The sequence below is a fragment of the Nannospalax galili genome, unplaced genomic scaffold, assembly GCF_000622305.1.
Source record: "Nannospalax galili isolate Female #2095 unplaced genomic scaffold, S.galili_v1.0 scaffold619, whole genome shotgun sequence".
Taxonomy (NCBI): Eukaryota; Metazoa; Chordata; class Mammalia; order Rodentia; family Spalacidae; genus Nannospalax; species Nannospalax galili.
In genome coordinates, this window is record NW_008344186.1 from 236,037 (window position 1) to 261,188 (window position 25,152).

Consider the following 25,152-nt stretch of genomic DNA (forward strand, 5'->3'; position numbering starts at 1 on the left):
AGGATCCTGAGATGGCAACTTTTGTGTGTCGATATGTTGATCTCAGGCCCCCAGCACTGGCTTGAACATGGGACTGTGTGTTACTGTGCTAGCATTTGCTGAGATTAACCTCAATGTCAGTAGACTCAACAAAGCAGATTTTCCTCCACAATGCAGCAGCCTCAGAGTCCCATCACTTGAAGAGATGTTTCCTGTTGGTTCATTTCTCTGGAGAACACTGAAACCTCAAGGCCCTGAGTTAAGACCCAGCTTTCAGGAAGCTGCTGGGACAGGCTGTGGGGTGGTGGGCTGAGCTGTGGCTTCCTGCTTGGCCTATTGCTGAAGGTAGTGGTTCTGGGCCTTCTCTTCCTCATCAGCACCCAGGGTGGGTGCCAACTTCCTCGGATCCTACGTTTGACTGCACAAGGATATCAGTGCTCACATCGTCCCATGGGAGGCCTGGCAGAAGCAGGCCTCTCAGCTCCTTAATCCTGTTCTGGCTGCCTTGATGCCAAAAGAATAGGTGGCCTAGACACTGCCTTCTGAGAAGGGAGCCTGGATTGTACCATCTAGGGAACTGTGTGTTACTGAGCAAAAGGCAGGGCCCAACCAGGATCTGTTCCTCCTGGCAAAGCCGCCTGTGGCCCTGCTGCCTCACCCATACAGGCCAACGCCTCCTCACAGCCCTGCCACCTGCAGAGAACCACCTTGAGCTGAGTGGATAAAACTGGACCTAGTGGTCTCCACCACTCTGTGCCTAGGGGAGTAGAGAAGTTCTGAGTCACTGTTGACTACAGACAGTTGGAGTTTGCACAGCTGGCCAGCCCACTTTCTTATTTCTCAGAGAGACCAGCAGCCTACCCAGCTCACACTTTTTCTCCGCTGTGAGCAGATGATTCCTCCCGTGCCCTGTATTGCAGGCAGCACATACACAGGATTTCCTGCAGAGAACGGTTGCAGGGTCCCCCATGCCCACAATCCCAGGGTGTCTACAGTTCGCCCCAGCCTACTGCATGCCTTTCTGTGTTAATGTCATTTACAGGGCAAGATTGTGGCCCATACTTCAATTTAGAAACCCAGGATTACTGAAGAAGGGCGAGGTCAGGAAGCCAGGGCCCCTCAGGACTTGTCCAGTTTGCTCCCCATGGGGCAGAGGCCCCTAGGCCTGACTTCCCAGGCTCTGGCAGGCACTAGCAATCATTTATCTGCTTATTCAGTACTCATGTGGAAAGGGTGTCAGCCGACTGAGATTGAACCTCATGGAACCCACTGCACAGAGTCAGCCAGCCTCTCAGTGGTATCCAATCAGGTATCCAATCTGGCCCGTCTGGTTTGTGGCCCTGTGGTCACTGGCCCTGTGGGGAACTGTGCGAGGAACTCAGCCTGGGATATCTCTGGGCAGAGGACTTCCTCAATGAATTATTGACTCGGCTGGGCACCAACAGCCCAAGGTCTCAGAGACTTTCAGGGAAGGCTGAGAGCTAACTGCCTTCTTAAAACACAAAACTGAGCCAAGCGTGGTGGACGCCTTTAATCCCAGCACTCAGGAGGCAGATCTCTGGGAGTTCAAGGCCAGCCTGGTCTACATAGTGACTTCCAGGCCAGCTGGGGCTACAGGGAGACCCTGTCTCAGAAAGACTGAAAAAAAAAACAAAAAACCAAAACCAAACCACACACAAAACTGTCAGTTTGTTCATTATGAAGCAGCTGGGTGACCATGGTGTCTTGGTGTTGATGTCTCAGAGCATCTGAGCAGCCCTTCCTGCTCGTTCCCCAGAATCTGAGGTCCACCTCTGATCCCACAGGCATCTGACCTCCATCACTGGGAGATGGGTGACAGCACATGTCCTCTTGCCCCCCCCCGCCTCCCCCCAGTAATTCCCGTGTCACCCAGGCACCACCATAGAAAGGAGATACATGGCTATGGTTATAGAAGCTCCTGAGCCTCTGTGGCTTTGTCCCAAGATGGCACCATGCCTCCCTTCAATGGATGTCAGTCAGGAAGGTCTTGAATAGGAGAGTCTTAAAACCTCTTCCTGCCAGATCCCCAGGCTGGCGACATGGAGAGGCTACCAATAACCACTCCAGAACTGGGGTCATAAAGAGAAGTTCCATGACAAAGCCCACCGCTGAGGTACTGCCCGTAAGAGCCACCTGGACACAGGAGACCTGCACTTACCCAACTTGGTCCCCAGAGTCCTCTGCTCTGAGTCAGGCTGACTAGCAACCACTTTGCCTGCTCCTCACCAGCTGGCTCTGTGGTCCCGTCTGGAGAACACAGAGCCACTGAAGCCCCAGTCTGATGCTTCCTGTTCTCAGCTCCCAGGAGGAAGTAGAGTGACACGTGGCCAGTTACCCCACATGTGGGTCTCACTCCAGCCCCATTACACAGAGGATGTTTGAGAAGAGCCACCAGGACAGGGTGAGACCTGAAGTTGACAAGTTTTCATGTGTGGCCACTGTTGGGGACAACAGTCAGATGGCACTGATGGACCCCCCTGCCATGCCAAGGAAGGGTAGGGACTCAGGGCCCAGTGAGCAGGGCCCACTGCATGGGTTCTCGCTCTGGGAGGGGGGGTCCTGCCTCGCTCTGGGAAGGGGGGTCCAGTCAGGTGGCAGCCTGCTGAGGGAGGTAGGGCTGTGACTGAGCAGAGAGGAGATCGCAGGCAGGTTCCTGCGCAGGAAAACGGGGCACAGAGGGACATGGTAACTGGCATGTCAGGACTCTGGCATTTCAGGGACTCAATCACAAAGTCCAGGCTGGGCAAAACCCCACAAAACAACTGCAAGACTAAAAGGGGTGTGGGTGAAAGCAACGGGGTTGGGGAGAACACCTGTAGCCTAAGATTCAAGACTCGGCCAATCACAGAGCCTAGTCCATTTAAGACACTTGTTAATTTTTTTCAGTGTGATAATGTTTTGTGGTTATGTCTCACCACCTCTGTCTTTAGAGCTACATGTAGAAATGTTTACAGATGATATGATTCAATATTTCAGATTTTTTTTCCACATAACCAGGGTGGGGGTTAGGGTGCGGATACAGCCAGGCTGACCATAAGTTCACAGTGACTGTTGGGCTTGAGAACCTGGGGACTTGGGTGTTCTTTAAACTTTCTTTCTGCTTTAATATACTTGTGACATTGTAGGTGCCGATTTGTTTGTTTGTTTGTTTGTTTGCTTGTCTTTTTGAAGCAGGGTCTCCCTGTAGCCCCAGCTGTCCTGGAACTCACTATGTAGACCAGGCTGGCCTTGAACTCACAGAGTTCCACCTGCCTCTGCCTCCCAAGTGCTGGGACTACAGGCGTGTGCCACCACGCCCGGCTCAGTATTGATTTTAAAAATATATATATTTAAATAAATAGCCAGGCGTGGTGGTACATGCCTTTAATCCCAGAATTTGTGAGGCAGAGGCAGGTGGATCTCTGTGAGTTCAAGGCCTGCCTGGAACTCACTATGTAGACCAGCTGGGGCTCCAGGGAGACCCTGCCTCAAAACAAAACAAAACAAAACAAAACAAAATAAACAGAAGCAACAACAACAACAGAAAACCCCAATCATCTGTAACTCCAGATCCAGGGGATCGAAAGCTCTTCTGGTCTCTGCAAATTTGCATGCACATGGTTCACTTTCATACATGCATGCAAAACACATGCATAAAAAAATTCTAAAAAAAAGGAAAAATGGGTAAAAGATGTTATTAGATAAACTGCTTAGAGAGCACTGAAAGGTTCATCGTAGTAATACCAGCCCCTGGGAGGCTGAGGCAAGAGTGTTGCTGTGAGCTTAAGGCCTACACAGGCGACTTTGTAAGATCCTCTCTCAAAAAAACCAAAGGACAGCATTGAAGTCAGTTCTGAAAATAAAAAATGGAAGATATCTACACATGTGCTAGAAAATGCAAACAAGGAGCTGGAGAGATGACTCAGCAGTTAAGCGCACTGACTGCTCTTGTAGAGGACCTGGGTTCAGCTGCTAGCCCCCATACAACAGCTAACAACCATCTGTAACTCCAGTTCCAGGGGGTCTGATGCCCTCTTCTGACCTCCTTGGGCATTGCACAACGAGTGCCCTTAACTAAATGCAGGCAATACACTCATACACATATAATAAAAAGAATAAATAAAATATTTTTTAAAAGAAAATACTGGGGCTGGAGAGATGGCTCAGAGGTTAAGAACACTGATTGTTCTTGCAGAAGACCCGGGTTTGAATCCCAGCACCCACATGGCAGCTAACAACTGTCCATAACTCCAGTTCCAGGGATCCAATGGCCTCTTCTGTCCTCCTTGGGCATTGCACGACATGGGTGCACTTACCTATATGCAGGCAATATACTCACACACATAAAATAAATAAATAAATAATTAAATAATTAAAAAAAATACTAAGGCCAGGCATGGTGGCACACACCTTTAATCCCAGCACTCAGAAGGCAGAGGCGGGCAGATCTCTGTGAGTTCAAGTCCAGCTGGGGCTATAGGGTGACCCTGTCTCAAAAAGATTTTTAAAAAATGTACTAACAAATACCAACAGGAATAACATCAAAAAGACCTCATTCAGAAGCTAGGGAGATGGTCAGTGGATAAAGTGCTTACTACACAAGCATTAGGACCTGAGTTCAAATCCCCAGCATCCACAGAAAAAGCTGGGTGTGGCTGTTTGAGTCTGCATCGGAGGCAGGGGAACTGGAGACAGGAGCCTTGAGGCTCACTGGCCAGCCAGCCTCACTGAATCAGGGAGTTCCTGGTTCAACAAAGAGATAATGCCTGAAAAACCAAGGTGGAAGGTGGTTAAGGAAGACACTTGATGTTAACCTTTGGCTTCCATAGGTATCTGCATAGGTGTGTGTCCAGGCCAGGCATGTACTCCCACACACATATAAACATGTACACACATGTTCAAACACATATGTACATACACACATACACTACACATACAAGCACACACACACACACACACACACACACACAACCTGTTTTCAGCTCTAAGTGCCAATTTCAAAACAGCTGCAGGCAGGTGAAGTTTCAAAATATGACCCAATTCTCTGCTTCCAATTTGAAACCTGCTTTAAATGTGGTGACGTAGGTAGATTAAGAGGGAAAGAGTAGGAAACACTCACTTTTGAGCCAAGAGGAAACGAGACTGGCATGCTGAACTGGGTAGAGAGGCCAACAGGGACCCTGGCAGGTGTAGCGGGCAGGAAGGAGCTGAAATAATCCAAGCGGCTGAGCGGCTCAGGAGGTATAAAGAACAGGGAGCCTTCAGTGGAGATTGGGTGGAGACGTGGGGCCACTGAAGCAAAGCTGGGGACCTGCTGCAGAGGATGAGGAACAGGGCCAACTTGGTAGGGACATGTGTGGATGGTGGTGGATGGATTGCAGGGTGGGCAGGGTGTGGGAGAGGCACAGCTGTGGCCGAGGAGAATCCAGTGACACAGCAGGGGGGACCCCTATCTGGGGACTGGGGAGCTTTCTGCAGCGTTCCACCCTTTCCTCTTTCCCCCACCTTCCTTTCTCCTGCTTCACCCTCCTGTTTTCCTGCAGAGATGCACTGGGGCAGGACAGCACTGGAGACCCCGTGTCATTGCCCGACTTCCCATCCATCGACCCCGCACAGCACGTTCTCATCAGTACTTGATGTGCTGCCTGCTCCACGAGGCTGGAAATCAAAGTGCATGCAAACGTCTGTGTGGAAGTCCCCAGGTACTGGGAGCATTTCATCTGACACACTCAGTGTGCCCAGGCTGAGAGGAAGCACAGGCAGGAGGGGCAGAGGCTACCCGCCTCTTGCTTCACAATGAGAAAGTGGAGGCCGGGCAACAGTCATGCTGGTGTGAGGAACTTTAAATAGTAGTCTTTTATTTCAAATCCTGTAAAACATTTGATTTATAACAAGGAATCCTAATTTTTTAATCCCCCCCCCTTTCCACACACCTGTAATATCCCACTCCACCCCACAAAAAGTCCTTGATGCATGCCTACAACTTGATAGCCTGGGGTAGCAGAGCCCCTTCCCCTCTTTGGCCAACCCTCTTCCCCTTCCTTTGCACTGATTCTTTTAAACTAACCTGTTGTCTAGGAAAGACTGTGGATTGGACCCCAGCCAATGGGAAAAAGACACAGTCCTCTTGCATTAGGGATCAAAAGCTCTCAAATTTCCAGGTCCAGTGTGCTTGCTGGATCTGAATGACTACACAACTCACCCTTTTGCAAAAGTAAAAGCTGCGTAGCAGTTACTTACTCTTTGCCCGTGTGTTCTTTGTGCAGCATTAGTGGGGTCCTTGGTGCTCAGACTTCTAACACTGGGCACCAGGCTCAAGTGCCAGGGAATGAGCCACAGCCCTTTTGGTCATATTTGGTCCCAGCTGAGAAGCAACACCTACTCATTACCGCGGTACCATTCCTGAACTGCTTGGAGCAGAAACCAGATCCTGAGGCGTGTTGGATTCTGGGAGCCATCTTCTCCTTTTGTGAGACCAGAAGTTCCATCTGCATCCCTCTCACCCACACATGTAGGGGTAGCTTCATCAGGGTAGGAGAGCGCTCACCCCTGTGCAACTGACCCTCTAGAACACTGGGCTGTGTTAGGAGACAGGCAAGTCAGTAGCAGGCTGTGATGCAGAGTGGAAACCAGCGTGTAATCCGTGTAATCCGTGCCTGGAGGACAGAGGGCAGCAGAGAGCCGGGATGAGGCTCAGCTTGTAGAGCACTTGCCCCAAACGCACGAAGGCCTGGGTTCAATCCCTGGCACTGCATGTAAACCAGGTGTGGCATTGCATGCCTGTAATCTCAGTGCTTGGAAAGTAAAGGCAGAAGGATCAAGACCATCCTTGGCTACATGAGATCCTTCCTTTATTTTTTATTCATTTATTTTTTTGTCTTTTTTGAGACAAGGTTTCCCTGCAGCCCCAGCTGGCCTGGAACTCATTATGTAGACCAGGCTGGCCTTGAACTCACAGATATCCACCTGCCTCTGCCTCCCAAGTGCTGGGATTAAAGGTGTGTTACACCACGCCCAGCTGAGATCCTTCCTTTAAAAAAGAGAGAGAAGGGGCTGGCGAGATAGCGCAGTAGTTAAGAGCACTGACTGCTCTGGCAGAGGAACTGGGGTTTGATTCCCAGCACCCACATGGTAGTTAATAACGATCTGTAGCTCCAGTTCCAGGGCATCCGACACCACCTTCTGACCTCCTCGGTACACGACACAGGTTCACTTACACAGGCAGTACATGCATACACATAAAATAAAAATAAATATTAAAAAAAATATTTTATTACTTTTATTTTATGTGTATGCGTGTATTGCCTGTGTGTAGGTAAGTGCACCTGTGTTGTCCAATGCCCAAGGAAGACAGAAGAGGCTGTTGGAACTGGAGTTACAGACAGTTGTTAGCTGCCATGTGGGTGCTGGGATTCGAATTTGGGTCTTCTGCAAGAACAACCAGTGTTCTTAACCATTGAGCCATCTCTCCAGCCCCATTAATAAAATATTTTAAAAAACAGAGAGAAGACCTGGGCATGGTGGCGCAGGCCTTTAATCCCAGCACTCGGGAGGCAGAGGCAGGTGAATCTCTGTGAGCTCAGGGCCAGCCTGGTCCACACAGCGAGTTCCAGGACAGCTGGGGCTACAGGGAGACCCTGTCTCAACAACAAACAAACAAAAAACCAAAAGACAAAAGAAGAGAGAGGGAAAGAAAGGAGAAAGAGCCAGAAGGAAGGGGGGCTCCAAGACGGAGGGGGAGGGGTGCCCTCTCCTCCTGCAAGTGCTGTCCTGTGTCCCCAGCCCCACTTCAATCGGCTACTACCATGAAGCCAGGGGCTCTTGGTGGTAGGTGGGATTCTGGAAGGTTCCATAGAGAAGACTATTTGAACTGAAAGGTTTTGGTGATGGAGGAGGTAAGGCAGGAACTCCAGGCTGTTTATGGAGGTGCTGGGGTGGTGACCCACTTGACACTGAGAGGAAACTGGAGGGTCAGTCCACCGGGTTGGTGAGCGGTGGACACGGCCGGTCAGCCCCACCAAGGACCCCCACTCCCACCCCAGGGCCCAGAGCAACCAGAGAGAGCAGGGGAAGAACAGAGAGGCCCACTTTGTCCTTTGAACACCCACCAGGAGTGGGCTCAGGAGCTGCACACAGGTTTCCCCAGCCCTGGGACACCCCCTGAGGCCCCCACTCTGCCTCCCCCACCACCTCCCACCCAACTTGTGCAAGTCTCTCTGCAGCCCAAGCCTGGTCTTCTGATGCCCTGCCCCCATCTTTCCTCTTTCTGTTTGACTCCTTTCTTCAGAGACTTCCTTTCACAGCTTAGATTCAGTGCTGCCCCCTCTGTGGTGAGGCCAGGGGGAGAGGCAGAGCTGGCAAAGGAAGAGGTGACAGAGAGGAGGGGCAGGCATGAGATGCGAACATCTGTGGGAAGGCTACAGCACCGGAAACCTGTGGGCACCCTGCAGGGCTCAGAGCTGTTTCCCACTTGGTCCCCTACACAAACAAGCACAGCACCATCCAAGACCCTCCTGGAGGGGCAGCCAGGTGACTCAGTGTGGCAGGACAGAGAGATGTGAGAAGCAGCCTGTTCCCATCCCCTCCCACCCTGACCACAGCATGGCCTCTCCCCACACCACCCTCCCCAACACGGTCTCTTCCCCATTAGTCTTCCTCTTTGTGGCTTCCTCCCTCTGTGGGAGGGAGGGAGATGAGGAGGCTGAATTCCTGCTTCCTTGACTCACCAAAAGATGTTGGGACATCCAGACTTTGTCCCTCACAGGACCGCTAGACCCAAATTCACTTCCCAACGGTCCTCAGACAGATCGACTGTCATTCTGAGACGCGTTTTACAGACCTACATGAGAGAGGGGGAAATATGACTCTGAGTCAGAAGATTGAGCAAGGAAAAAAGTTAAGCAATGATGAACTCTGGGGGAAACCCAGAAAGCTGTGCAAAAAATATAATTACTGTTTGTGAATATTTGTGTGGTTAGAACACCAAAAGGATGGGGAATGGATTAGAAACAACACTAATGGCACTGTGCTGGACAGTTTTAGTGTCAACTTGACACACCTAGGTAGAGGGAGCCTCAGTTGAGGAATTGCCTCCATTGGTCTGGCCTGTGTCCATGTCTGAGGGGCATCTTCTTGATTGTTGAGTGATGTGGGAGGGCCCAGCCCACTGTGGGTGGTGCCACCCCTGGGCAGGTGGGCCTGTGTTGTATAAGAAAGCAGGTTGAGCAGGGGCCAGGGGAGCAAGCCAGTAAGCAACATTCCTCCATGGCCTGTGCTCCAGCTCCTGCCTCTAGGTTCCTGCCCTGAGTTCCTACCTTGGGCTCCCTCAGCAATGAACTGTGACCTGGAGATGTAAGCTGAATAAACCCTTTCCTCCCCAAGTTGGTATTGTCAGAGTGTTTTGTCACAGCAATGGAGAAACAAACTAGAACAGGGACTATGTAGAGAAGGGAGGGACTAGCATCCTCATGACCAAAACAGGAAGGGCAAAATGCCTTCCCACCACTGCATCTAATTTCTCTCTCCACTACAAAGGCCATGCTGACTTGTCTGTGAGGCTGTCAGAAGTTCATAGGTCAGGTGGGGGACCTAGGCCCCGCCTGGGTCAGGTCCCTTCTTGCCCTCAATGAGTGTCACTTCTTCTGGTGACACTTCTGCTCAATGTGTGGCAGGAGAGCGCTCACTGAGGATCTGGGCTGCTTTCCTTGAAGCAAACGGGTGCTTTCTACCAATTCTTGGACTGTGTCTCCATAGGTACCGTCTCTGTTCTCTGCCTGTTTTGGAATCACACCAGTTGACTTAGGGACAGGGCCCTGCAAGGTCTACAAGCAGTGATGGGGTCCTCAAGACACTGAGTGCCTTTTCTTCTCCGAACCCTAGTTTCCCTCAACTCTCCAGTGTTTTGAGGACAATTGAGGGCATGTGACAGGGTCCTGCAGGACCCTGGCCACAGCAGGTGGTCAGTGCATGTGCAGATGTGAGGGAGGGACTGGGGTGTAGCCCAGAGGTAAAAATAAATGTTCAAGGACCTGTCTGAGGCCCTGGATTCCATTCCCCACACAGCGTGTGATGGTCTTGGGGAGATAAAGGAAGACAGCTCCAGTGATAACGGAGTTTGATAAAATTTCTTTGAGTTTTGTTAGTTTTCTGTTTTATTTATTTTTATGTGTATGAATGCATTGCCTGCATGTATGCAAGTGCACCCATGTCCTGCAGTGCCCGAGGAGGCCAGAGAGGGTGTTGGATTCCCTTGGAACTGGAGTTACACAGTTGTTAGCAACCATATGGATGCTTGGACTTGAACCAGGGTCCTCTGCAAGAGCAGCCAGTGCTCTTAACCACTGGGCCATTTCTCTAGCTTCAGTTGTTTTTGGAGTGGAAGGGCTCTATCTGAATGTACACAGAAATTTCTTCCCATTGAAATTTCTGCTTCTAAGTTTTCACTTTTGAGTCAGAAAGAAATATCTCTCCATATGGGCTTCTTTGCGTGCAATGAAGGGAATCAAAGTATTTTACCTTTATCTACCAGAGATGTGGTCTGGTCAGATCTTGGCCTTCCCTGACCAGAGAGAGTAGGAGGTCAAGATAAAAACAACACAGAAGAAGGCCTGGAGTCTAGAGGCCGTGGGCAAGGAGGCACCTTCCCTCACCGCCCCTGAAAATACAGACTGCTTAAAATGCTGGGCGGTGAACACCATAAACTGTCTTACATCACGCCCTGCCCTGGTCCGCAGGGAGGCCTACAGAATGAAGCCCGCACTTGCACAGACCACCACTCTGAGCTTCTGTCAAATCTAGGGACTGCCCATGTCTCTGAACACACCTGTTTTATCCCTGAAACCATTCCCTACACCTTCCAGTACTGAATGTCACCCCCTCTTCCATATGTCCCCCTTCATCCCTGCTGGTAGTGTAAGGAAGTTGGCTCTTGGAGGGATTGACCAACATGTCCCCCAAAAATGGGGCATAAGGAAAAGTAGGTGGTAGTGGCCTCTCTAGCTGGGTCAGCATGAAAAGATAAGGAGGCAGTGTAGACTGGCAGTCAAGATATAAAGATACTGGGCTGGAGAGATGGCTCAGTGGTTAAGAGCACTGGCTGCTTGTGCAGTGGACCCAGGTTCGAATTCCAGCACCCACATGGTGGCTAACAACTGTCCGTAACTCCAGTTCCGGGGAATCTGACATCCTCTTTTGACCTCTGCAGGTATTGCACGTCACAGGTGCACTTACATGCAGGCAATACACTCATACACATAAAATAAAAAATAAATAAAATAGTTAAAAAAGATATGAAGATTCTGATGGTGGTGTTAGGTCAGGACCCCCCAAAACAGGATGGAAAGAGCAGCAGGTGGCAGTGGTCAACTCTAGCTGGGCCTCACAAAGCAAGCTGGGACTGCTCTCCACAGAGCACTCTCAGAGTGCAGCTACCCTCTCCCCTAGTGAACCCCTCAACTTCTGGAGCACTTACACCCCTCTACATAGTCTTGTATCTTACACATCTACTTATAACAACCTGAATTCTGGGTGAAGTGGGCTTTCAAGAACGGTATGACCCTTTCCTGGAAATGCCAGCCCTGGAGGAGGCACAGAGAGGAGATGCCAGGGAAAGGAGAGAGCTAGGCCCCATGCCGGCCAGGATCAGGGCCGCTGCTCTGCCCGCTCTTTTCTAGTGTTTTCTTGCTTCCTTGCTTGCTGTAATTCAGCTCCTGGTCGCTTGCTCTACTACTGAGCCCCCTCTGATTCTCTTTTAGGAGCCCAAGAACTGTGTTGCTAGGGTCAGTCCCAGAGGAAACAGGGAACCTCTTGGTAACTGCAGGGAGCTGTCTCTTTCAGCACCGCCCTTCCCATGTGCCACTTCACACAGGATTGTGTCCTGTGAGTTGTGTCAGGTGTTGGCAAAGGCTCTCCCTGGCTGCATGGCCCTGGCTAGCTCAGTGTGCACACAGGACAGTGGAAATGGTGTGAATGGGGGGTGGGGTGGGGACAGCAGAAAGGGACAGAGCCAGAGGCTGAACACCGACACCAACCCGACCCCACCCCAAGTCTCTTCCCACTCCCCCCCCAGCTTCTCTAGGTTTCTCTTGCTATTTTTTCCTCATCCAGGGGGAGGGGACTAGAAGCCCAGAAATATGTGCTCCCTTCTGCCCTCCAGGGTCCCCTGGAGCTCCCTGGGCAGTTTCCACCCACTTTCTGCTCTGTTCTGGGTCCCACAGTGGAGGTGGCCTCTCAGCCAGGCAGAACCTGTCCTGAAGGGTCACTCCTCCTAATTTGAGGAACCCCTGAAGGCCATGGGAATCCCTATTCCTTCTCCCTCTTAGGCTGCATTCTCATACAAGGGATGGGGCTGCTTTGTTAAGCAGGAATGTGGCCCACATGGCTGGTTCTAGAAAACTGCACTGTGTCTAGGGTACCTGCTGTTGGGGGGCAGCCTGCCTCAGGTCTCCATTTGCAAGGTGGGTGAGGGAGCCATCTGTTTGGGAAGAACTGGTGCAGTGTTAGAAATTCTGGCAAACTAGAATGGGGTTCAGTACTCACAGAGGCCACCACACAAAGTGGTGAGGGGGCTGGGCTGTGGAAAGCCACTGTGAGGCCCACAGGGGTGAGGCTATGATTGACAGGTCCTCAAGAAGGGGGAGACATTGACTAATGTGGGTGTCACCTCAGTCACAGAGTGACTCACTGAAGGTCACACAGGGGAGGGGACTGGACTGGCTACCAGAGGCTCAAGCCTTCCACATTTGAGCTACAGTGAGAACTGTAGATCAAAGCAGGTGGAGGGAGCCATGGCGAGGACACCTAGGCCCTGTGAGTCATGGGATCCAAGAGATGTCAGTATGCTTTTACTTTGCAAAAGGGAAGCCTGTGTGGTCTGTCAGATCCAGCAAGTCGGCACTGTCCTTACTAGGCTCTCCTCTGAGCACCAGACTCCGGGGAAGTGCTGGGAAATGGCTCTGTGTCTTTTGCAGAACCAGGCCTGGCAGAGGTGGGTGGCAGAACTTAGGCCTGCATCAGACATGAGTTGGTCTCAGGAAGGAGGGAGAGGAGACCCCTCCCTGCCTGGTTGCCCAGAGCAACTGGTGAAGTAGGCAGGACTGGGGCCAACGAAAAACCTGGCTGTAGGTTCATTGGCCAGAAGGTCCTGGACCTCCGCAGGTACTGTGGTCTGTGCCAGTCTGTGCTCAGAATGCCTACTAGGCCACAAGCCCTTCCTGCTGGCACAGCCCCCCAACTCTATGAGCTCCTGCTGCAAGCGGACAGCAGGTCATTCGTGGTGCTTTACTGTTCCTTCTCAAGGATCCCCAGAAGGCAGCGACTCCTTTGCAGAGGTGGGGAAGCAAGTTTGAGAAGCTCAGATTTTGCCCAACTCACCTGAGGCCAGGCAGATAGGGGCCCCTACCCTGCAAACCTAGCCACCTCCGTGGGTGGAACAAGGGACCCTGGGGTGGGGGGAATGGGGCAGACTCAACCTGGGCCAGGCAGGGGGCTAGGGAGAGGCTGAGGGATGATCTGGACCTGCCAGGGAGGTGGGGGACTGGTCACGTAGACAGGGCCAGGTGCAGATGGGATGCATCCTCTCGGGAGTTGGTGGGCAGAAGCGTCTGCACATAGCCATGCACGGCCACACGTTAGGATCTGAGGGTGGACCTGGTGCTTGGTGAGGGAACCTGGCCTGAAGGATGTAGCTACCCAGGGACAGCTGGCCAGTCCCTTGTACAGAGTAACTCAGTGTGACATGAGCGCCCTCTGGCGACAGGAAGGGTAGAAGGGGGGGTCTGAAGAGTTAATTGACAGGCTTCTGCACCACTAGGGCCAGGGTGACGACTGCCAAGGCCAGAAGACCCCACCACATGCAGGTCACCATTCATAGGGGCACATGGGGCCCAATGGACCCACTAAAGCACAGGCAGGCCTGAGATACTGCTGAGGGCTGAGGAGGAGAGAGGGACAAGGGGTGGGGTTGCCTCGAATCAGCCCCCGGCCCCCCACATTGGCTGCCAGAACTTCTGGGGAGATAAGCCAAAACGTTTATGCCAATGGAGGGTATAATTACCAGGACACTCCAAGGCAGGCTTATAGAGCTGGGCCTCTGGAAAGGAATGGGAAGGCCGGGAAGGCCCAGAGAGGACACTCACCCCTCCTAGGGTCTGTCCACACCCAGGCAGCAATCTGACCTCAATCCTGGGGCAGAAAGTGAGCCATGGACTCACTGATGGCCTGCACAGCTCTTTCACCCAGCCCACAGCTCCAGCCCCAGGGCTGCAGAGGACCAGGGCCACTCCCTCTTCTGATGCAGGTTCACAGAGCCCTGAGGTGAGGCTGTTCGGAAGGCCAAGTCCACCTTGCAAGTGTGAAGGGCCTAAAGCAGGAGGTGGACCTTTAGGTGGACAGGGTCCCAAGCCACTGAGCCAGAGTCCCCTCTGAAAGTGGTCCCAAACAGAGGTACACAGTCATGTGTAGCTTGCTAAGACTTTCCTAGTAACACAGTGCTGGTGTGCAGTCAGCACCCACCATCTAGGAGCAGGTAGTGCAAAGAGTGCGCAACCTTCAGGGCTGTACAGAGGACCCTCTCAGGACACATCCTTGGACCTCGGATTTTATTTCTAGCACCAGGGAGCGAGAAGGACCGCCTGGATCCTTAGACTAGTTAAGTCCAGTTCCACAGAGCTGTCCTGAGGACAGAGGCCAGGAGGGAACCTGTCTCCCTACTCTGCCCCAGTCGTGCCCCATAGAAAGAAACCGTTTCTGGTCGTATACACCCCGGTTTCTTCCCCTTTATTGCCATGGCTTAAAAATGTATTTTATTTATTATTTTTATTTTATGCGTATGCGTGTATTGTTTGCATATGTGTAAGTACGCTTGTGTCGTGCAATGCCCGCGGAGGTCAGAAGGGCATCGGATCCTCTGAAACTGGAGTCGGTTGTCAGCTGCCATGTGGGTACTGGGAATCGAACCTGGGTCCTCTACAACCCGCACCTCACCCTGGGGTGGTGCAGCAGCTGACGTTCGCGCCCTTCCAACAGCCAGGGGGAACGCACCCCCGCAGAAACCGCTCGCCGAGGGGGCGCGGTACAGAGCGACGAGAGGCACTTCCGGCTTTCGCGCGGGCGTGGAACTCCGCAGTCGCCGGTCCAGTTTCCACCCGGCGGTGAGAGCGGAAGGCCCACTTCCGGGAGGTTCTTCCGTTCCTCTAGCGACGCTGGTACTGCGCGGCTTCCTTCTGGGGAGATGGGGAAAGTCAGGGCTCTGCGGGCCCGCGTGCACCGGGCGGCCGTGCGGCCCGACGGCGAGGCGGCTCCCCGCGCCCCGGAGCCCGCCGCCCCGCAGGCCTGGGCTGGCGGAACGGGAAAGGTGAGGCCGTGCGGTGGGGGGGAGGTGAGGCTGGGCCGTGCGGGGAGGTGAGGCCGGGTGGAGGTCTCCATGGAGCGGGATACCGGCCGGCTCCCGGAGGACTCCCCAACCCCAGCCCACCCTCTGCAGTTTTGGGGCTCCCATGACCTTGGTTGATGAAGTCGGGACAGCCCCGCTGCAGTGCTAGGGAGCGCAGCTCACCACCCAGGTCTGGAAATGCGCACGGCACCGTGAAGGCTCCTTAAAACTTGCCGACTCTCAAGAAAGGAAAGTTCCGGAGGTCCAGTGAAGAGCATGGGTTGTTTTCAAAACCACCTCCTGTCCCTCCCTTCGTTCGGCCTCGCGGTCCAGAACCCACTTTTTTAAAAAATAAATTTTATTTTCTTACTGTGTATTTTATACACAGCATATTTTAAAAAATTGGTTTGTTTTTTATGTGCATGAGTGTATTGCCTGCATGTGTGTAAGTGCACCCGTGTAGCGCATTGCCCATGGAGGTTAGAAGAGAGCCTTGGAGCCCCTGGAAGTGGAGTTATGGACAGTTGTTAGCCACCATATGGGTGCTGGAAGTCGAAGCCAGGTTCTCTGCAAGAGCAGCCAGTGCTCTTAACTGCTGAGCCATCTCTCCAGCCCCCCCCCCATAATACACAACATTTGGGGGTTTCAGCACCGATTGGGGGTGGAAAGGAACCCCCGTTCTCATCTCAGGCACCCCCAATGCTTTATACCTGTGAGGCCACTCCACACCCCCCCCCCCATAATACACAACATTTGGGGGGTGTTGAGACAGGGTCTCCCTGTAGCCCCAGCTGACCTGGAACTCACTGCATAGACCAGGCTGGCCTTGAACTCAGGGAGATCTGCCTCCCGAGTGCTGGGATTAAAGCGTAGGCCACCATGCCCAGCCTACTACACAACAGCTTAATCATCTTTCTAGTGTTGTCTGGTGTCTGTAACTCAGGGGTCTTCCTGGGAATAGCAAATGGGACCTTTCGGGGATCCAGGGCCATGGCTTCCAGTCGTCTGCTAAGGTACGTTTCTCATGCATTTACTGTGCCATGCCTTGCACAGCTGTACACTACCCTGCCCTTGTTTGACAGATGACATTTCTCAAGAATTAATCCCAGAGGCCCTCCACTGCCACCGTCTGCCTCCAAACAACAGCAAAGAAGTTGCTGTTACAGTATAATGCATGCAATGAAAGGCCCCACCATCTAGTGTATAGTTCTGTTTTCTATGGGGTATCTTCAGAGTCCTGTGAGCACCACAGATACAGAACACTTGAATCATTCTCTTCCCCAAGAGCCCCAGCAGGATCCCAGCATCTGCCAGTGTACACTGTGCCCATGTAGACTCCCCCTGCTCACTTGTCCTTGCAGAGTAACACAGGACCTGCCGCTGTGTCCCTTCCACTAGCGACTGCAGGCTTTGATCCTGGAGCACTGCATTGCTGCTTTCTCCTTTCTCATGCTCCATTGACTTCGTATGCCATGCTACTCCACACTTCCTGTTGATAGGCTATTTGGTTTTCCACTTTGGTGCTGTCTGATCCTGTTGTGGGGCATCCTTGCACAGATTTTTCTATGGCATGGAGTTGCTGAGTCATTACCCATTCTTTTGCTTTTGTTATCACATAACAAAACTGCAAGAACAGAGATTTCCATGTATGTTCCGATTTCTGGTATGTTTTAGGTCATGATCCATTTTGTTTATTTTTATATTTGGTCAAGGTCGATTTCTTTGTTTTACATACGGATAGATTTCCAGTTGTCCTAGCACCATTTGCTAAAAAGACTGTTTTTCCCCATTGAAAAGTGTTGGCACTTTGTTAAAAATCAATTTACCATGAGTGTGTGTGTGTGTGTGTGTGGGGGTGTCTATCAACTTTCAGTTTTGTTCCATTGATCTTTATGTGATGTAAAGAAAATGTGTTCTTTTCTATCAAATGATTAAATAAAACTCCATTTAAGAAAATTATAGTTTGCAGGTTTTTTTCTCAATATTTTATTTTTATTTTATGCATATAAGTGCATTGCCTGCATATATGTAAGTGCACTTGTGTCTTGTGATGCCTGTAGAGGCCAGAAGAGGGTGTCAGAGCCCCTAGAACTGGAGTTTGGGATGGTTGTTAACTACCATGTGGGTGCTGGGAACCAAACCTTGGTCCTCTGTAAGAGCAGCTGGTGCTTTTAACCACTGAACCATCTCGCCAAACCCAACATTTTATTATTTTGATGTGCTGCAAATGGAATTGTTTTCTTTTTTCTTTTTGGTTATTCATGACTGTTGTACAGAAGTACCATTAGGTTTTGTATTTTGACCTTCCCTCCTTTGAGTAGATTAGTTTTGTTGGGGGAAACAGGACATTTTAGGTTGGTATGACAGCAGTCATTGATTCTGTTTGCTTGGCCATTTTATTCATTCATTTTTTACACTAGTGGGTTATTTATTTGCTGTACTAGGGATTGAACTTAGGACCTCATACATGCTAGGTAAGTGCCCTTACACTGAGCTGTGTCCCCAGTGCTTGGTTGTTGTTGCTTTGGTTTTTAGATCTCTTTTTTTTTTTTTTTTTTTTTTTTTTTTTTGGTTTTTTTTAAGAAGGGTCTCCCTTTAGCCCTAGCTGTCCGGGAACTCACTATATAGACCAAGCTGGCCTTGAACTCAGAGATCCGCCTGCCTCTGCCTCCCAAGTGCTAGAACTACAGGTGTGCACCACCGTGCCCAGCTAGATCTCTTATTTTTATTTCATTTTACTTTGTTATTTTTTTTGAGACAAGGTCTACTGTAGCTCAGGTTAGCCTACCACTTAACATGTAGCACAGGCTATAGCCCACTTATGCCTAGCTGTTATTTGCTCGTGTGACTAAGCTAATAGTTCTTCCTATCTCCTGCATCCTCCCATCCCTGGGTAGCCTCTGATGTCTCTTTTCCTCATTTTTCTCCTTTAGTTCAGCTGCTTGGCTCAGCTCAAGCCCTGTGCTGTCAGAGATGCTCTTTTCCTCTGGCTGCCTGGGTCTTTGTTCTTACTACTGCAAGGTTAATGTGGTTGATGCTCACATTTTTGATCCTTTAAGGTGGCCAAGAACTGAAGAATTCCTCTGCTCACCCCCTGGAGGGCTTATACATACAGTTTTGAGCAGCAAGGGATGCCCTTCCTAGGAGCTCCTGGATCCTCCTGTTTGCTTGGAGGCCATCCTCAGTTCTGTGCTGGTGGATCTCCACTCTACTTTCTGGTGAACCCGCCTACTCTGATTGTTCAGGTGGACCTAAGATCTGGGGCAGGAATTGTCAGCCTGGGCGCAGGCCTGCTCTGGGAACAGGGACATGGGTATTCTCCCAGAAGTATGGGATCTACATCTTGCCATCCTCTTCCTGACATGAACTCTGCAACCACAGAGCCAGCTTGACATCCTGCCTTTTTTCTTGTGACACAGGATTGGACTTCTCTTCACACTGACATATTTGCCAGGACACAGATAGACCCCAGTGCCTTGGTGCAGAGTCTAGAGCTGGACCAGAGGAGTGTTGTGTCCCTAAAGAAAGGTGAGTCACTGCCCCAGGAGAGGTGAGAGGGCGGCCTGAATGCCACATCTGCCTGTGGGCGTGTTTCACCAAATTTTCCCTCTTTCCTCCCTGGCACACTTGCCTCTGCCCTCTGAGGCCTCAGAGGTGACAGACTGACATAATGCATCCTATTTGGATTTTGCATAGTTTATATGACATTTGGGAGGGGTGACTTACAGAAACACGGATTCTCACAGGCTTTTCCTTTTCCATATTTGAAATGCAGGCGCCATCCGTCTCCCATCCCCTTCTCTCGCATGGTGGCAGCTCCACCTCTTTTTTCCTAGTGTGTTCTGCATCGCCCACTCACCCCGGATCAACTCCAGCTTTTTGGAGGAGCCTTCGGGTTACAGGGCTGACCAGATGAGAGTTAACCCATGCTTTTAAGAAGATGGTATTTTTTTTTTCTTTTTGGTCTTTTTGAAACAGGGTCTCCTATAGGAAAACATTTAATATACTGAACTAGAAAGAACAGTGTTGAGAAACTCCAGGCACTTTTGCCTGCCCTCGACACTCACACACTGAAATCATTTTGAAACAAGTACCAGACTTCATGGCATTTGGTTTGTAAATTCCTGTGTGAATTCAAGGGCTCTTAACCTACAATGCTGGTGTCATGCCTAAGCAAACAAGCAGGAATTCTTAGTGTCACATGAACACTGTCACATGTTCATGACCATTTCCTAAAAGTTTCTTGGTAAAAATCAGGAGTGAGCTCAGGCCACCCCTGCCTCCCAGCTGTTCTCCCAAACATGGTCTACATACTGAGTTCCAGGACAGCTGGGGCTACAGGGAGACCCTGTCTCAAAAAGACAAAAAAAAAAAAAAAAAATTGTCACCATCCAGGCATGCTGGCTCATGCCTGTAATTCTAACACTCAGGAGGCTGAGGCCAGCCTGGGCTATTACAAGACCCTCTCTAAAAACAAGGCAAGTTGTAGAGAGTCAGCAGCTCCTGCAGAAAGCTGGTGGTTCCTGTCTTAGCCATCTCCTTAGCTAGATGCTCTCCTGTCGTGTCTGCTTGGATCAGCTCTCTTTCAGTTCTCTCCCACTCCAGTTACTGTGCTGCTTACAGGGACCCTTCCCCTGACTTGATGTCAAATTAATGTGAAGTTTGCTTTCATTTGGCCAGCTGTGGCTCTGCTCAGCCAGCCTGCTCTTGGAAGACCAGATAGTCTTTTGATTTCTGTGCCCCATGCTTCTAATCAACTGACTTCTTGACGTTCTACCCTGTGACATGTGACTCCCTGGGTGCCTTCCTCTCCCTTCCCTTTTCCCTTCTTTCTCTACCCAGACGGCATTCAGCCTTTACCCTGTGGTGGGGCACTTGGTCCCTGCCCAAGGCAGGGCTGCCTGTGTGTAGAAGGGTGTTGGGGACCCCTGCTGTTTGGGTCGCAGTCTCTCCATGTCTAGATAGCCTAAGGGGCTCGGCGTTTGATGCAGAGACTCCCCTTTCCAGCAGGGCGCCTCCTGCTCTCCTCCTGACTCACTTTGAAGTGGCCACCACAGATACATGACCTCTGGCCGAGAAACTGCCAGGTTTTTCCTATGTGATAACCAGGCATTGTCTGACAGCCTGATAGAAGCCCACCGCCACATGTAAATGGGGCATCCTAGGAGCACCTATCAGCTGAGGCTTTTTGCTACTGCCTCCACACTATAAATTCTCTAGTTTCCCCCTAATAAATCGAAGCTGTATCACTGAACTTGTCTGGAGCTGTATCCTGTGTTTCACTGCACCTGGGACCAGCCTGTGATTCAGTCTTCCTGGAGGGAGCTGTCCCCCCATCAACACCCACTCACGAAGCTTCTGCGTTCGACATTCCTGCGCTCCCAGCTTTGCTCCCCTGCCCCCCCCCCCCGGACCGGTGGCCAACGGACCGTGTGCACAGAGGGAGCGTCCTGCAGCTGGCGCAGAGCCCCCTGCAGATTGGCGCAGAAACCGCCGGGCAGCTTGCAGACCCCCCCCGGGCGGGCCAGCCGATCTGCAGAGCCGCCAGCACTCCCAGCTGCAGAGAGCCAGAGAGACCCGCCCAGCAGTGCGGCGCGCAAAACCAACCCGCCCGCAGGCATACAACAGAAGGGCAGCTTGGCAGGAGAGGACCATATGGGCTTCCAGAGGTTTTCCCTTCTCACTGAATCCTCAGTTTCCTTCTGAATTGTTTTGCAGTTTTCAGTGGTGCCTAAAGGAAGTTCAGTCAAAGCTTCCTTGGGTCACTCATCTCAGATGGACCACACACAGTCAGAACCTGTTATTGCCTGGCATTTGCTGAGCTCCTGGTCAGTAATTATGGCTAGACTTATTATCTGTGTCCAGACACATTAGGACAGGGATAGTGTGTCTAACTCACGATTTTCAGGCCTATGGCAGTTGACAGGTGTTGCAGCTGTCTGAGCCATCTCCATCAAGGTCTGGGAGCCCCATTTGGAAGAGGCCTTAAGTGCCTGCTCTCCAGGAACATGGGTTACAGCAGGCACCAGAGGACTCTACTTGGGCCTGGGCACAGTTATAGGGGACAGCTTCAGCCAAAGATTTACAGGTGCCCCAGAACAGCATGAGTGAAGCAGACAGGGTAGGTCTGTCCTGTCTCCTCATGGTCAGGCAGGCATGGCATCTGCCACATGATCTAGAGGCCTGAGACCGCCCCCCCCCCCCTGACTCCTTCAGGGCTGCTTCTGTCAGGCAAGGTGGTTACACAACCCCTACTCAGATGGGTCAAGTAGAGCCCCAAGTTGCCGCACCATCTGGAAGATGGCAGGGTCTCCCTTGGCATCATTGGAGGATGATATAGCTACTCTCTGTTTTCTATCTTTCTACTGCATCTGTAGGTGGGATTGAGGCTACATGCCCACATTTAGTGTGGCCCTGGACTGACACCAGCATCATCAGGACACCCCTAGCATGCAGGGTCCTTGGCCTACCCAAGGGCTGCTGACCTGTTTCCATGCTGTCCAGTATCCTGAAACTGGAAATTCTGCTTCATATTGTCAGGAATACAGAAAGCCCTGTCCAACTGCCTGTCTCTTCTGGAAGGTCCTGAAGCCAAGGAGGTCCTCTGGGTATATCTTCAGTAGTCCGTATTTGTCTTCACTGGTCTCCTGGCTGGGGTCCTTGCAGCTACTCAGGAAGTGGCAGTCTTGCAGGGCTGGCTAGCAAAGGGGTCACATATATTACCCTTCATGCATCACACTGGGTTACAGAGTTTCAGGCAGTTCCAGATAGCCACAGCCAGGGCAGGCAGTGTTAACTGCCCATATCCTGAGGATGGGGTGTTGTTAAAAAAAAAAAAAAAAAAAAAAAAAAAAGGGGGAGAGAAAAGAAAAAAAGAGAAAAGAAAAAACAAGTGTGTTTTGGTTTGGCTTAGTTTAGTTTAATTTGGTTTGTTTTGGTTTTCAGGCAGGACTGGATGGCTGGTTAAGATGTCTTAGCATCAGAACATGTACAGATCTGTGTCTGTGGAATGAGGCTGGCCTGACAGGGAGGCTAAGTACAGGTGGGCTTTGTGACTGCCAGGTAGAGTCAGTCATGTTGCTGACATGTCTAGAGACCATGGGCACTCTTGACCGTCAGTCTTGCTGTATGTAAACTGGCAACAAACCCCCCTCATAGACTCTGAGTTACCATATCCAGAAAGGTCTAGGCACTCAGCAAACACTGATTCCCTGCTCTTTCTGGAAGCAGGCCGAGCAAGTGAGCAGGTCTAGCAACTCCAGAGGAATTGGTGTGTCCTTAGGACAGTGGAGTCCTTGGACTCCAGCTGAGCTGCGGGCTTCCTCACTGCCTGCTGGGCTCTGCAGATCTTGGCTGAGAGGCCTTGCCATGGCAGTGCCTTCTTCAACTCTGTCTTGTGTTTTTCTTATTAGTATCTCTTTCTGTCAAGCCCTGTGGCTTAACTGGTCTTGGGGCTGCTTGCTACCCACTGACCTGCCCCCTCTTCATAGCAGTGGTTCCCCAAAAGGGTCAATTCAGCAGTTGATTAGAAGGAATTTGAAGACTATACTGAACTGGGTCTTTTAGATAATGTTTTTTAAAAAAATCTGGATACCCATGTTTGTGCATAGAACCGTAAAGGACTTATCACCACAGCTAAGTCCTTACAACCTTCTAGAGTGGCCCATGGTTTCCTCTGTTGTATGTATTTCCTGTGCCCTGTCCCTTCGAGGGCAACAGAAACTGGAGTTGTTTTAGCTGAGAGGAAGAGCTGGTTTTGGGGAGAGTAGCGCCAGGCCAGGCCCGTAATTTCTGCTTCAGTGCCCGTGCTGGGTTGGGGCTTTCCAGAAGGTGCTCCTGACAGTGCAGGACTCACTTGGTCTACAGTCAGCCTTGGTCTTTGGAGGGGTCTCTGAGATACCTTCCCTGGGGCTCCTTTGCATTGAGGATGTTTCCCTGATGCGTCACCTTGCCCCCCTCATCACCTCTATCTCCCTGGGAGCCTGTCTGATTGTGTCTCCAGCTCTGACTCTAGCCCTGGGCTCCTGGCGTCTATGTCCTCAAACTTTAGGCTGGACATAGGAGGTGGCTGTTAAACCTCACAGAGGGTCCTGACGAAGTGTGATAGATCTGGCTCTTCCTCTGTCCCATAGCACAAAACATCAGTTTGTTGGCTACATTGTAAAGGTGCTGGCTCCCCAAATGCCTGCAGACCCTCTGGGGCCAGTCCCATGGGGCTTGTTATGGTCTGAAGGCCCCAGTCCTCTATCTTAGCCCTGCCTAGCTGAGGCATCCAAAGCCTGGGTCTCCCAGGGTCCCAGGTCTGTCTCAGAGCTTCCCAGCATGCTTTTTCAGGTTGACTGGCACCTTTCCTGTTCTTGGTGTTGGGCACTTTTGTTCCTGGCTAGCTTGTTCCCTGGACTGGGCAGGTGGAGGGGGCTCTGGCTTGTGCCAGAATGGGCACGGGTCATGGAGGGAGCTGAGCTTGTGGCCTGCTGGTTTCAGAGGTGCATGCGGTGCCTGTGGCGCCTGTCTGCCTGCATCAGTGCAGCACTTCCTGCCCCGTGTCTCATCCCTGCCCTAGGCTGAGTCAGAAATAGCTCCACATTTCTGGTCCAAGAGCTGATCAGTGGCTACAACTGGTTTGGCTCTAAGGAGAACAGACATCTGCTGTGACCCTTTGTGTACCACAGGCTTCCCTACTTTGTACACGCTTGCAGCCCAGAAGGTAGTGGGGCCTTTGTCCTTGTAAGGGCTTTGCTGGTGGCATTTGTTGTATTTCTGTTGGTGCCTTGGGAGCCAGTTCGCCTCCTGCTTCCCTGGACCCTGTCTCCCTGTTACTGGCAAGGTCTCTATCTCCTGGGAGTTGTTGGGCGCTGTAGCCATGCTGTAGGGCTCCTGACCTGAGTGAGTGCCTTTACCTACCTTGGGAGGAGGGGTGAGGCCTGCCCAGAGTCCTGCTCCCCCCCGCCCCCCCCCAGCAAACTCAGCTTTGGTCTGTGGGCCAGAGGAGCAGAGGACCCTAGTGCCCTGTGTGAAGTGGCTCATGGTTCCTCTCTCGACTTTTTTGCTGAGGGTTGAAGGGGTTGTGGCAGATATCAGCGAGCACCTCTCCTCCCTGTGGTTGGTACTGCCTCATGTACAGCCAGCTTGGGCTGGTGCAGTGAACCTGGGCATGACATTGCCTGACTGATGGTCACAGTGTGCTGTTTGTCAGCTGCCTCTACTGACCTTGGGCATGAAGCTAATGCTTGGTACTGCACTGTCCAGAGGACACAGTCCACAGCATACGCTTTAGAATTTTATGGCTAGTTCTCTGTCCCAGCATACTGGAAAATTACAGAAAATGAGCCCACCCCATTCCCAGACTATCATCTGGACTCTCGCCCAGAGATACAGGCGGGATGAAGTGAGGCCTGTAGACAGACAGAGCCAGGGTTGGGCAGGGGCTGCTGGAGTGAAGGTGTGAGAAGCACATGACCATCCCTGTAGATGGAGTCTGGTCAGCATGCTGCTGGGTGCGGATCCCACCAGGAGTTGCAGGGGGAAAGGTCTTTGGGAGCCCTGTGCTTCATGGTGTAGGGCTATGGTGCAGGGACAGCCAGAGTGTACAGATAGGGTCTTCTCAAACAAGAAGGTGACTTGGTCTCTGCTCAGTGACCTGCTGGTTTCAGGGGTATATGCGGTGCCTGTGGGTGCCTGGTTAGGTGGTTGGGCCTGTCTAGACCTGAACCTCCCCTCTGGCTGAGGAGAGTGGGTGAACCTGACTTTGCAGAGTCCCCTCTTCTGTGGCATACATCATGTACACACACACTCTTGCCAGC

General features: G+C 51.6%; 2 protein-coding genes across 3 annotated transcripts in view; one reads left to right on the forward strand and one right to left on the reverse strand.

Moving 5' to 3' along the window:
* Itgb2 (integrin subunit beta 2) overlaps positions 1-2,253 on the reverse strand; it is a 35,378-nt gene extending 33,125 nt beyond the window's left edge. Inside the window, exon 1 of the mRNA XM_008840424.3 lies at positions 2,159-2,253. The gene's annotated coding sequence lies outside the window, so the exon portion shown is untranslated. The remainder of the gene's footprint in view (positions 1-2,158) is intronic.
* Positions 2,254-15,136: 12,883 nt separating this feature from the next.
* The window catches only part of Fam207a (family with sequence similarity 207 member A), a 37,349-nt gene continuing 27,333 nt past the window's right edge, over positions 15,137-25,152 (forward strand). Inside the window, exons 1-2 of one of the 2 annotated variants that reach the window (XM_008840427.2) lie at positions 15,137-15,331; positions 18,769-18,877. In XM_008840427.2, coding sequence (XP_008838649.1) covers positions 15,209-15,331; positions 18,769-18,877 — 232 coding nt within the window. In that variant the 5' untranslated portion in view covers positions 15,137-15,208. The remainder of the gene's footprint in view (positions 15,332-18,768; positions 18,878-25,152) is intronic. The other variant, XM_008840426.2, reaches the window with a different exon arrangement.